At 40.6% G+C, this 12,681-nt stretch overlaps 1 protein-coding gene across 1 annotated transcript in view; it reads right to left on the reverse strand.

Moving 5' to 3' along the window:
* Positions 1 to 2,065: 2,065 nt before the first annotated feature.
* The window catches only part of SPON1 (spondin 1), a 205,465-nt gene continuing 194,849 nt past the window's right edge, over positions 2,066 to 12,681 (reverse strand). The window contains exons 10-16 of the mRNA XM_064452786.1: positions 12,478 to 12,553; positions 10,036 to 10,218; positions 9,535 to 9,705; positions 9,257 to 9,424; positions 8,217 to 8,381; positions 6,646 to 6,909; positions 2,066 to 5,821 (exon numbers count right to left, since the gene is read on the reverse strand). Coding sequence (XP_064308856.1) covers positions 5,658 to 5,821; positions 6,646 to 6,909; positions 8,217 to 8,381; positions 9,257 to 9,424; positions 9,535 to 9,705; positions 10,036 to 10,218; positions 12,478 to 12,553 — 1,191 coding nt within the window. The 3' untranslated portion in view covers positions 2,066 to 5,657. The remainder of the gene's footprint in view (positions 5,822 to 6,645; positions 6,910 to 8,216; positions 8,382 to 9,256; positions 9,425 to 9,534; positions 9,706 to 10,035; positions 10,219 to 12,477; positions 12,554 to 12,681) is intronic.

A 12,681-nucleotide genomic window follows, 5' to 3' on the forward strand; every position in this document is an offset into this window, starting at 1 on the left:
TGAAGTGACTGAGTCCCAAAGTTGAAAGTGGTGCGATAAAGATCTTAAATGGCTTTGCATGTGGAGCAAAGAACTCTAAGGGCCTGAAACTTGGTCGCAAGAGGTTTTTTTTTAAGCACTTATCAATTTACTGGTGAAGGTTGTTGTTTGTCGTCATCCTGTCCCCACCAGAGTTAGGAAGCGGCATACTAAGTAGAAAAGAAAAAAAGATTGTGTATGTATGCACTGTAGACCATATATACATGCCCCCCCCCCCCCATACTAGTTCACTTTGCAGTTAAGGGCATAGCTGTGTGACCATATATTGAGGCATTAATAACTATATCAGCCATGGCAATGATAGCTGTGAACTAGACTGCAATGCTAGGCTTCAGCTTTCTGCTAAGAGCTGTGCGTAATTTCAGGGTTTTGCTAGGGTTTTTGTCCGTCGTCTCCCCCCCTCCCCGCTCCAGAAACTCAGTAGCTGTGGCCATGAGAGTTGATTTACTCATATTACAAAGCATGACTGAGGCCCTGCTCTACCCATTATCTTTCTGCTGTGCTGGTTATGTTTAGGTGTACTGGCTGTGCAAAGGAGAACATCCAAAGTTAGGCCAGGAGTACTGTCAAGTAGGGCCTAAGCAGTCCCTTGGATGGCTAGATTTAAGGAGGCCATCTGGTCAGTGTGCTGACTTATGTGCTCTGTGACCCATGCCGAGGAAAAGCTGGTCTGTTACTGATTTATGGGCCATAAGACCATGATTGTGGGTCTAGTTGTCTCTCCAGTCAGTAAGCCAGAAAATTAAATTGCTCCATAAATTCACTTAGCTTCACGTTGTTACCGGAGAACGAGTTAGTTGTGTCACTTGGTAAATTGTCCTTTGGAAAAGTCTGTCTCTGTCCGTTGCTTATACATGATGTGAAGGTGCCCAGCTGAGTTGTCCTGCTAAGCCACACCACTGGTGCTGGCATTGTGGTGACTACTCTGCTCAAGCCAGGTGGACTTGGTGCTGTTGGTCTTATTTGAAGACAAGAGGATTAGCAATTTTTGGCAAAACTCCACTATTTGCCAACAAACTAAAGCAGGGATTACAGAAAGGTGAGTTAATCTGTCTCTGTGCTTCTAAAAGTGGCCAAAAAAAAATTGGCTGATGCTATGGCAGAGCGTCTGTAGGGAGGGGCTTGGCTGTAGGCACGGTCCCTTTCCAAGTAGCCCAGCGCCACCGGAGCAGAGATGCTCAGTCGGTAGGCAGCGCGCTGCAGGTGGGCAGCACTGCTGGGTGCCTCATGCTGCTGTTGTACATGTTGACAAACCTGCCTCAAAACAGCTGCTTGGAAATACTGAACGTTTTTCTAAATGCCTATGGAGTTTTAGTGGACCAGACTCTGCCTTTGGTTATTGGTAAGCAACTCCTAGCTTGTCATTGCCAAGCAACTACCTCTAGGTCCACCTCAGCCTTGTTACGTGTTAGTTATAGAATAGGGATTAGTCATGAACATGCCAGTCCCTTCTAGCTGGCTGCAAGATGTCACTTATAGTCGCATTTCTACAGCAGCAGCTTTGCCAGGTGGCTCCCCCTAACTGCTGTACGGCTCTGTGTACTTACCCGTGAGGTACTCACACTTGTAGCGTACCTAACCCGTCTTGTAGTAGCGTAAAATATCAGTTGAAAGTTTCACAAAATCTCAGACTCTTTGAAAGCTCATTTTAAACAATTTTTCCATTCATGAATCACCAGGCTTTTAAATGTGTTCTTTTAAATAGTTTCTCTTTTAGTAAAAAAACCACCACCACCAGCAACAAAACAGCATGAGAGTAATACAGGGTAATTTGAGCAAGGACCGTAGGTTACCCTGTGCTTTCTAATGAACAACAACCTGTTTGACAAAAAACTTGATGCAAATAACTTCCAAGTGGAAAGAATGACTGGCTCTAGTAAAATCTAGCTCACTCCACATATCCCGTTAGCTTGAACAGGAGTAAAGTGTAAATGAGAGTGCGACTTGACTCCTTATATTGATAAGTGTGTTTTGGTTTTTTTTGCTGCACATAATCATATTAGTTCAACAGAATCTCATACAAGTGTAAATTTCATAGTAAAGATGTCTTTATTCCAAAATAATAATAATAATAATAATGATGATGATGATGATGATGATGATGATGATGATGATGATGATGATGTGTTAGCCAGACAGCTACAAAACATCTACACAAGACTTTGGTAAGAAATATTCATGGTAGCTTTTTCATAATTCCACAGCAAACAAAAACAACAAAGGAAATCTAAAAATGCAATCAAACAAAATTTGTTTAAATTGAATGCTGCACACACGGAGTCCTACTGTACATTTTTTTAAGCCCCTAATTTTTTTAATTATTATGTGAAAGGCTTCTACAGTTTTTATGTTAGAAAAAAACCCATACAGACAACGCTAAAATCCCATAGTTGAGGTCTACAAAACTGGAGTGATATCTGTGCTTTCAGTTCAGCAGTACTAGTCAGGAGATAAGAGCAATAACAGTTCTCATTTTTATTGACGGATAATCAGTGGCTATTACACTACTAGAAAGTTTACAGTAACAGTTCAATAATTCTACATATTGTATATCAGAGCTTTTTTTCTGAATAGAAAATCAACCTCTTATTTTTTCTTAATTTGTTTTTGTTTGTGTTTTTTTTTTTTTTTACAAAATGTAACAAGCTTAAATATTTCTTTTGTATCAAGTTAGAAGAAAGACAAGTGACTTGTAAAATGTTTCAACAGAAACAGTGTGAAAAGCTGAACCTAAGCAGGAACGATCACACATTTCTGATGCAGTGCAATCTACGTTGTCATTGCACGTATTAACAAGGTGGGGGAAAAAAAGCTTCCAACATTCATAACTTTAATGAGCCTAGGAGAAATGACTGGAAATCACACAGAACAGCCTTCTAAGAGAAAATAAAGTAGAAGGAGAATCAAATTAGTAAGAACCACAGTGAAAGGAATGCCAGATTGTTTTAATGGACAATTTTGTGGGCACTTTCAGAAAGGCGTTTTGTGTTTCCTACATACCTAAAGGTGTATTTGGACTATGTAGCCTTTGGCAAAGGGAGTAATTAAAAGACAACAGCTTGATGAACTGGAACAAACATGAAAATGAAAATAACTTAACGTTGGTTTTGATTGATTATTTGCAGAAACACGTGTGGTTTTGCTAGATTAACTTGAAGAAGTGGTAAGGGTTGGTGAGATAAAATAGAGTCCATAAACTTATAACACTTTTCTCTGTTTAGGCGAAACTTCCTTCTGCTCCCTCTGCCCCAAGCTCTCACAGATCCAAGCCTACAAAAACCATTCTGTCACATATTTCATAGTCAAAGGTTACTTTTTGAATTATTAGCCTCAGCTGGGATAGCCTCTGTCATGCTGTGCAGGTCTTGATTGCATACATAGCTCTGCCCTGGCTGAGCACCTGGCACTAATCACTGTAGCCCTTCTCTACAACCATCTGCTTCTATGCTCAGCTGGTCACTCCTCCAGTATCTATATCACTGCGCTGCTTTTTTGGTTGGGATTTTTTTTTTTTTGCTTATAAAAGGGCAAGATAAAGTCATAAACACGTTACTTAGGGACAGTCTTGCTGCTACACTGTAATGACAGTGCTATAGAGATATAAACTGCAGCATTTTTCAACAGTCAGAAGGAGGCAAACTATCTGAATTAATATTATTAAATGAGCTAAGCTGTACAAAATGTAAAAGGTTTGGTTTTAGCATTAAACTTTGTAATATTCCTTTTTCTCCTGGTTTGGTTCACTGTGGGCTTGCACCCGTTTCATTTAGCAGCGGCAGGACAGGCTTAACACTGCAGTTGGTTCCATTATTTCTTGGGCCTGCCCTTCATTCCCGATCTAAAAAAAGGAGTAAAATACCTTGAGGGGGGGTGGGATGCGACAGCTATGGAAGTCCTGAGCAGCCCTTGCAGTGTTGGGTGGAGAAATGATGAAAAGCCCTACAGTGTAATGCAACCAGCCTGTCTAACCCGTTCAGGTTCAGGGAGGTAATGAGGGGATTTCCCAGGGTAGTGATGGTGAAGTTGAACGACCTCAGTGGGTTGTGGTTCACACCAAATGCAGACAGTAAAACCCAGCTGTCAGGTTTCAGGATTGTGACCAAGCGTTAAGCAAGTAAGTGAATTACTTAAGGCTGGTTTAAAGACACTATAAAACATTTTTTTCTCCATTCATTTCTCTCAAGCTTGTTTTAAGAGTCACCATCAACAGTCTCTGTTTTCAGTGCAGTTATTACTTATGTAGAGACATAGGTGTATGCTGCCTTTCCTGGAACCCATCCCCTTCATCTCTCATCTTTAGTGTTAACTTGTTACACTTACAGGACAGTATTTTATTCCAATAGCAAGTGAAGCCCAAGGTCTCGCTGGTCCTACACCTGGTTATGTGTAGGGACAAGAGCTAAACTCTGCAGGAGATGGTGTAAAATAGCAAAAGCAATTAGAATGGTGAGGAGCTTTCTTCTAATCTCAGGTGGTTTGTTGATCACTCAAGTGGTCAGGGAAGACATTTATCCTGGCTGGTATATCCACAAATGAGTAATTCTCACAAACTTAGTAATTTTTAGATCCTCCTATGCTCTGAGTAAAAAACCATAAATGACGTTCCTGTAAATACATTCTTGTGTCAATCTGCAATTAATATTTTAAGAGGCTGTCGTTTCATTTCAGAGGCTTCCTTCCCTTTGTTATACAAGATGCATGAGAACCTGGCTCACCTTTTCTCTACTTTCTCTCTTTATTATATTATAAACCTCTTTCTCTCTTCACCTATGATTAACAACCTCACAAAACTGGATCTAATATTTTTGTGTGTCTCATGTGGATGCCTTTCCGTGACACATCTGTTACGACTCTCTGTTTGGACCAATTTCTATTAGTTCTGTATCCATTTTGAGATGCAGTGGATAGACCCAATATAAGAATATGGCATCTAGTTATGACATTCATGTGTTTTCTTTGTGTGCTGTTTTGACTGTGACTATGTAGTGGGCAGGCATCGCTATTGAGCTGCACAAATCATTTCCTTTTTTAAGTTTTAAAGAAACAAAGACTGTGTCGCATGGACCATAACATCCATGTGAAGAAAAGTATATAGGATAATTATTCTAACTATCAGCTTAACCCAATAATGTAAAAAGATAAACATGCACCTTTAATATTATTGAACCAGCATTACTGAAATTACTCCTTGGCATAGTTGTATAATCACGTAGGCACTGCTTTGGATTTTCAAAATCAAATTGAGAGACAACTCCTCCCACATAAGAAACGTCACTTGGTTATGTTAGCATGCATGCATCCCATGTCTTTACAAGCAGTATTTCTATATGGCTATTCCATGTCCACAGTTATGTCTGTATTTTAGGTAAATGACTCATAATGATGAACTATTTTTATGCATTAAGGGCTGGCTGGAGTACCAAAGATTTACTCTCAGCATAAATCTGTGAGGAAATATTTATAAAATATATCTCTTGCACCAGCAAGACTAAAAAGCAAACCACACTGCAAAAAATGAAAACTAATATACACTTTATATTTTTTTTTGTTTTAAAAACCAAACCAAGGTTGACTTTCCATTTAGCTCAGAGTGCATCACTTGGAAGCCATGTGTTTTGTTAACAAGGATGAACATTACATGCTCTTAGCTCCTTTTTGTCTTTGCAGCTAGTAAACTGAGTACTTTTGGACCTCTTCTTTACCATCATGTAGCGTTCCTGAATTCCACCTCCACAGAGTGTAGAACATTCTGTCCAAGCAGTCCATGGCTTCAGCCTACAAACTGAAAAAATAAGTAATTTGATTAAGTTTTTGGTATTTCAGTCTAACCTACATATTTCAATATGTGTACCACTATACATGCGTGTGTAGCTACATCTTTTGAATCTAAGATAGCATATTGCCTAGTTTATTACAGTAGGAATTAAGAAACCCTAGTTAAGTATAACCCAGGTGCATTTGTCAAACATTGAAAAATTTATTTAAAAAATTACTGTCTACATTATAAAAGACAGATAAAATTAAGGAACTGTTAAATGTCAGACAAGTGTGAACCATGACTTATCAGTAATTCATATCCAGATAATGTAAACTATACCACAAGATATTATGTTTTATTGATTTGAGGCATCAGTGCTTGATAATAGTGTCCCTTATTGAAAAAGCAGTCTGAGTTTGAATCAGATTATTGAGGTGGAAATCAATTCAGTTTTGAAATTCAGCATTGGATCCAGAAACATATACTTGAAAGTTGAAAGGTAACTGGATGCAAAGATTATCACCCTGTTCTGCAGAAATTTCAATCAGTCCCGTGACAAGTCTAAATTCTAGGCTTTTTTCACATTCCACACTTTGTAGTGAAGAGGAAAAATATTTTCAGTGATGGGACGTGGACAGATGTGAGCCTTTCTCCATTGTGCCCTAAATTTACGTTGCATGTTTTTGGTGACAGGCAAACACTGAAAGTGGCTATGCTTTACTGCTAAAACTTTTTTTAGGCTGAAATGCTGAAAATGTTCTTGCAGCTTGAAGTGGAGCTGCTCACAAACTCCTGCTATGCAGAAAAGACAAAAAGACACGAGCATACTAAAATAGGGTTTCACTCACCTGGATATTGCTCACTATCTATATTTTTTTTCGCTTGTTCACTTCTTCTTTTCTCCCGGGCCTCTTTCCAGCGTCTTTTTTCCATACCTGGACCTCTCAGGCATTTCCTTACTCGACATTTTGTACGTTGGACAGTTTCTGGGCATGCTGTTCCTCCAAACTGTGGTTCTATTTTAATCATTCTTGTTCGGATCATATGGCCTTTCCCACATGAGGTATTGCATTCGGACCACTGGGACCACTCCGTTAGTTCACAGTCGATGGCTGCAAAGAATAAAAAATGTTACATGAAAGCTGGCGGTCTAAACATAAGGTCAAGAAGAAACATACAGATGTGCCTAATGAGTTTTTACACCCTAAACACGTGAACACAACTTAAGCCTCCAGTCTTCTCAGCAAATGCTGTGAGGCTACATGTCAAAATTTTCTGAGTCCATTTCTAGCAGAACCTGTTCTTTGACACTTTCCTCACTTCCTTTTTGAAGAATGGTGCTGGCGGATCACTAAAATTACAAAGAACATACAAATAATTCCCCTGTGCCTTCTTCAATTTTCCCACCCATATGTTTGTTTTATATCAAAAAGCTGTTAAAAATTAAGTTATATTTACAAAGAATCTGATACCTCTCGGATATAAGCTTTGTTTTACTGATAGTGTTATGTAATAAGCCAGATTCACTAATACCATTATGCCTTAAGTTTTCATCCTTCAGCACTGCTTAGAACTTACAGCCCCAGTGAAGAATAATCAAAATTATATTTCCCATTATTTAAGAAAAGCTGCATTAGCAAATTACAGTGTAAAAGCCTTTTAAACCAATACTTTCTGTGGAAAAAAAAAAGTAATTATTTATAAAGCCTCATAAACCAGCTGACAACAGGACACTAAAAGCAGTCATATCTTATTCATGCAGCAGTGCCTTGGGCTATCACGCTTCACAATGACTGCAAAGCAACTAGAAATTTGCACCTCCTAAGAAGTGGGGGATTTTGGTGGCGTAAGGTAAAAAAAAAATCAATGCAGCTGTCTCCACACCATCCACTGGCTCATATGATATTCCAGGATGCAAAGGAATGTAGATCAGTATAAAGGTTATGATACAGTTCAGAGATGTATCAAAGATGGAGCAATCCTCTTTTGTGCTCTTTCTGTGAGCTAGAAGAACCACACAAGTGATTTTAATCCTTCTTTCCTTCCTTCCTTCCTGGCACACATTCTGCATTTGAGTAAAAACCAGTTTTATAGTTCTGACTTACTTATTTACTATTGGGAAGTGCACAAGCTGTTGCCTGAAGTTGTAGTGTGTTAAAAACGCAGAAACCGTATGCCCAAAGCAATATTGGCCATCAGCATAGGGTTAAGTGAGGCAAGCTGAAATTAAGACATGGTCATATTCCAGCTCTCAATAGGTGAAAGTGCAGGATAATAATAATACAAAAAAATTAAAAAGCCATAGTTGATATCACTCCTACCTAAGAAGTGATGCTAAAAAATGGTGACAAGAATTTTGACCCATAGACTGCTGTGCACATAATTGGCCTCCTCTTTCCAGCGAGTTTCCCACACTTACGGCATTCTGGGAGCATGCATTTTTCTGCTTGTTCCAGCTCCTCGTTGCAGTCTCCAAGCTCAGCAGCAGATTTCAGCATCCTTTGCCGGGTTCGCATTCCCTTCCCACATGTTACACTGCAGTCACTCCATTCCGACCAAGGAGAGAGTAGGCAGGGGATGGTATCTAACATGAAAATAAAAAGGTAATAAATTATTGTTATACATAAATTACAAAGGTATACATTTTGAAAATAATACAGGTGGAAAAATGTACTATGTCCTATCTGTCATCGACTAATTATACTTTGTTGTCACTTTGGACGAAAAGAATCACAGGCTGAATGATGTTGCAGAAGGAGTTTGGAAAACACTATATTTAAAGGTTTGCTCTGTTTTAATACATATTCTTTGCTATCTTTTTCTATATCTTATTCAAATCTGCAGAATTCCAGTGCTTCTGGGGAATAAATAGTTTAAGAAAGTATGTTTCAATCACAACTCCTGTAGAAAAAAACCAGATTGTTGCAGTGGAGAGGACTGGAAGTCAAATTGATATAGTCTAAAATGCAATACTTCCCCATTTTATCTAACAAGAATCCTTTTAAACTTAATTCTTTCTGTCTTTGATGAATACCTTAACATTTCTTAAGAAATTAATAACAATATTAATAGTTACAGTAAGGGTGAGGCTAGCTGACTGCACAAAAGGAGCACCTCAATTTCTGAACTGTTCATGGGGTAAAAGGAGAGGGCACTGTTTTATTCTAGCTGTATGATTAAATATAGCTCATACTCCATAAAGTTGCTTATGTATGGCTTGCTAATGTACACATCACTGTATGGGTAATACAGTAATAGCATACCACTGAATATTTTTTACTGATACTTTCACTCTGTTGGTGAATGTGGTATTCAATGCACAGTCCCTAAAGGATCTAATTTTATGGAGTACAAGATAAAGCAACATTGCTTCCGGTTTAGCTGTATTCTTTGTGTGGTGGAGCAATGTGTCAGAAATGACGCATCTATATCAGAGGAGATAAACTGATGGACACTTACGGCATTCAGGCATCATGCATTTCTCTGCCTCTGTAGTTTCTGCCTTGCACATGGATCCATCAGCAGGAGTCATCTTGATCATTCTGTGTCTTCTTTTCATACCCATGCCACAGCTAGCACTGCATTCATCCCACTCTCCCCATTCAGTGACAAGGCAGCTGCTAGGGGCTATTCAAAATGGACAGAGAAAATAATTCTCTAATAAAGCTCACAAAAAAGTGTTTTGAGCAGTGCCTCTGCTATTGGCTGAATTTTACAAAGCTAAATAAAATACTTACAACATTCCTCATTTACAATACATTTCTCAGTCTCTTCAGTAGGCACTTTGCACATAGAGCCATCTTCAGGGAATTGTTTTACATATCTCTCTCTAGATCGCGTTCCCATCCCACAGGAAACACTACAGGGGGACCACGTAATCCAGTCAGACATCATGCAAGTGGAACCATCTAAAACACAGAGAACCATGTCAATTGCTAATATTAACACACTTGCTCATAAATCTGTAGTTGCCCATTTGTGTGCAGTATTACTTTTATGCTGCCTCTCACATTCTATCCTCTCCTCCATTCCTTACTTTGCTCCTTTCCTTTATGCTTCTGCGTACTTCATGCAGCAACTCAGATGAACTGCAGAATTGACCAGACAGATTCAATTTGTATTCTTCAGCACTTATTCCTCTGTTTGCCACAACCCAAGTCATAGAGCAACTGACAGCTTTAAGAACTTTAAAGGAAAAGTAAACACTACAAGGTGTTCTTCTCCTCTGCACTGATTACCTTCATCACTGCAGCCTGGACCCATGCATGGCTGAAAATCTTGGGTATCTGGACAGGGCACACTGAGGTCCAGCTGAGCTTTAAGCATTCTCTGCCTCATCCTCTTGCCCTTTTCACAGGTAGAAGAGCTGCAGGCTGACCATGGGGACCAGTTTGAATATATGCAGGTCTCAGGGGTGTCATCTAAAAAGTAAGAAAGGGCAGTGAACATTAAAAATAGATTGTCCTCTGTTTGCTTCTCTTTACTTGGCTGGTGTTTACTTGGTAGTAAGTTATCATAGAATCATAGAGTGTCCTGAGTTAGAAGGGACCCACAAGGATCATCGAGTCCAACTCCTGACCCTGGACCGTATAACCCCAAATTCAAACCATATCTCTGAGGGCGTTGTCCAAGTGCCTCTTGAATATCACCAGGCTGGTGCCGTGACTGCCTCCCTGGGGAGCCTGTTCCAGGGCTCCACCACCCTCTGGGGGAAGAACCTTTTCCTAATGCCCAACCTAAACCTCCCCTGGCACATCTTCCTGCCTTTCCCTGAGGTCCTATCACCAGTCACCAGAGAGAAGAGATCAGCACCTGCCCCTCCTCCTCCCCTTGGGAGGAAGCTGTAGAACACACTGAGGTCTCAGTCTCTTCTCCAGGCTGAACAAACCAAGTGACTTCAGCCACTCCTCATATGGTTTCTCCTCTAAACCCTTCACCAACTTCATGGCCCTCCTCTGGACACTCTCTAGTAGCTTTATACCCTTAATATACTGTGGCGCCCAAAACTGCACGCAGCACTCGAGGTGAGGCCACACCAGCGCGGAGCAGAGCGTGACAATCCCCTCCCTCACCTGGCTGCAATGCAGTGCTTGATGCACCCCAGGGCACGGCTGGCCCTCTTGGCTGCCAGGGCACGCTGTCGGCTCATGTTCAGCTTGCCATTGACCAGAACTGCAGAGCTGCTCTCCAGCCTCTCGTTCCCCAGTCTGTCTGTACATCCAGGGTTGCCGTGCCCCAGGTGCAAAAGCCGGCACTTGCCCTTGTTAAACTTCATATGGTCGGTGTTTGCCCAGCTCTCTAATTTGTCTAGATCTCTCTGCCCTCAAGAGTGTCAACAGCTCCTCCCAATTTTGTGTCATCAGCAAACTTAATAAGTATTCCTTCCAGTCCTGTACCCAACTCATTTACAAAGAGATTAAAGAGTACCGGCCCCAAGATGGATCCCTGTGGAACCCCACTAGTGACCGGCCGCCAGCCCGATGTAACCCCATTTACTATAACCCTTAGAGCCCGACCCATCAGCCAATTGCTCACCCACTGCATGACGTGTTTATCCAGCTGTGTGCTGGGCATTTTGTCCAGGAGGATACTGTGAGAGACAGTATCAAAAGCTTTACTGAAATCCAAAAAGATCACAATGACTGCCTTCTCTTGGTCAACTACGTGGGTAATACTAACCTTGTCATAGAAGGAAATCAAGTTTGTTAGGCAGGACTTTCTCCTCGTGAACCCATGCTGGCTAGGACCAGTGACTGCACTCTCTTTCAGGTGTTTTTCAGTAACTCCCAGGATAATCTTGTCCATAATTTTACCAGGCACAGAAGTGAGATTGATGGGCCTGTAGTAACTGAGGTCATCCCTGTTGCCCTTCCTGAAGACTGGGACAATGCTTGCCAGCTTCCAGTCAACTGGGACCTCTCCAGATTCCCAAGAGCATTGAAGAATCATTGGGAGAGGTCTTGCTGTGACATCAGCCAGCTCTTTAAGGACCCTTGGATGAACCCCATCAGGCCCCATCAACTTACAGGGATCCAGCTGGAGCAGCAAGTCCTGCACAAGTTTGGGGTTTGTTAGGAGTTCATCATTCCCACAGTCATGGTTCTCTAGCCCAGGGCTCTGGAGGTCCCTGCACCCACCATCAGTGTTGAAGACTGAGACAAAGAAAGCTTAAACATCTCTGCATTGTCTATGTCCCTGCTTGTGAGGTGACCGTTCTCACCAAGCAATGGGCGAATGTTATTTATGACCTGCCTTTTGCCATTAATGTATTTTAAAAAGCCCTTCTTACTGTCCCTCACAGAACTGGCCAGTGCTTTAGATGCTAATAGGATACATTCTTTCCTCCTGCACTATATCTTCTCTGGTTTTAACCCCCACCCCCCCAAAAAAAAAAAAAAAGACCAATTGCCAACTTTCATTTAAAAAAAAATCTTTTTATTTGAACCCCAGAAAGCTTCTCTTATTGCTTTTATAGTTATTGTCATCTTCCAGGTATACATGCTATTTCTTTGCTGTATAAGGGAAGGCTAATAGATAAAAGAAAAGATGAAAACCTAAATCACTTTTTGGCACTGAGTGGGACTTCTGCTCCTAAGTCAGTTTTGTACTTTATCTAGAAATGACAGTAGAGAATGTAACAAAATATAAATTAGTATGGCACAAACTAATTTAAAAAGTACCTTCTTCTTTCTCCTCTGGTGCTAGGTCTGCCACAATATCATCTATGTTATCAGGTACAATATTGCATTGCTCCCCCTGCAAAGAAATTATTGTGGAGATTGGATATAGGAAACTCATACATGTATGCAGCAAGAGGGGCTAAAACAGTATACTGTGAGGCACTATTGCATCTGCAGCACTTTTTTCTCTTCTAATTCCTACAC

This window comes from Phalacrocorax carbo, chromosome 5, assembly GCF_963921805.1.
Source record: "Phalacrocorax carbo chromosome 5, bPhaCar2.1, whole genome shotgun sequence".
In the NCBI taxonomy this organism is placed as follows: Eukaryota; Metazoa; Chordata; class Aves; order Suliformes; family Phalacrocoracidae; genus Phalacrocorax; species Phalacrocorax carbo.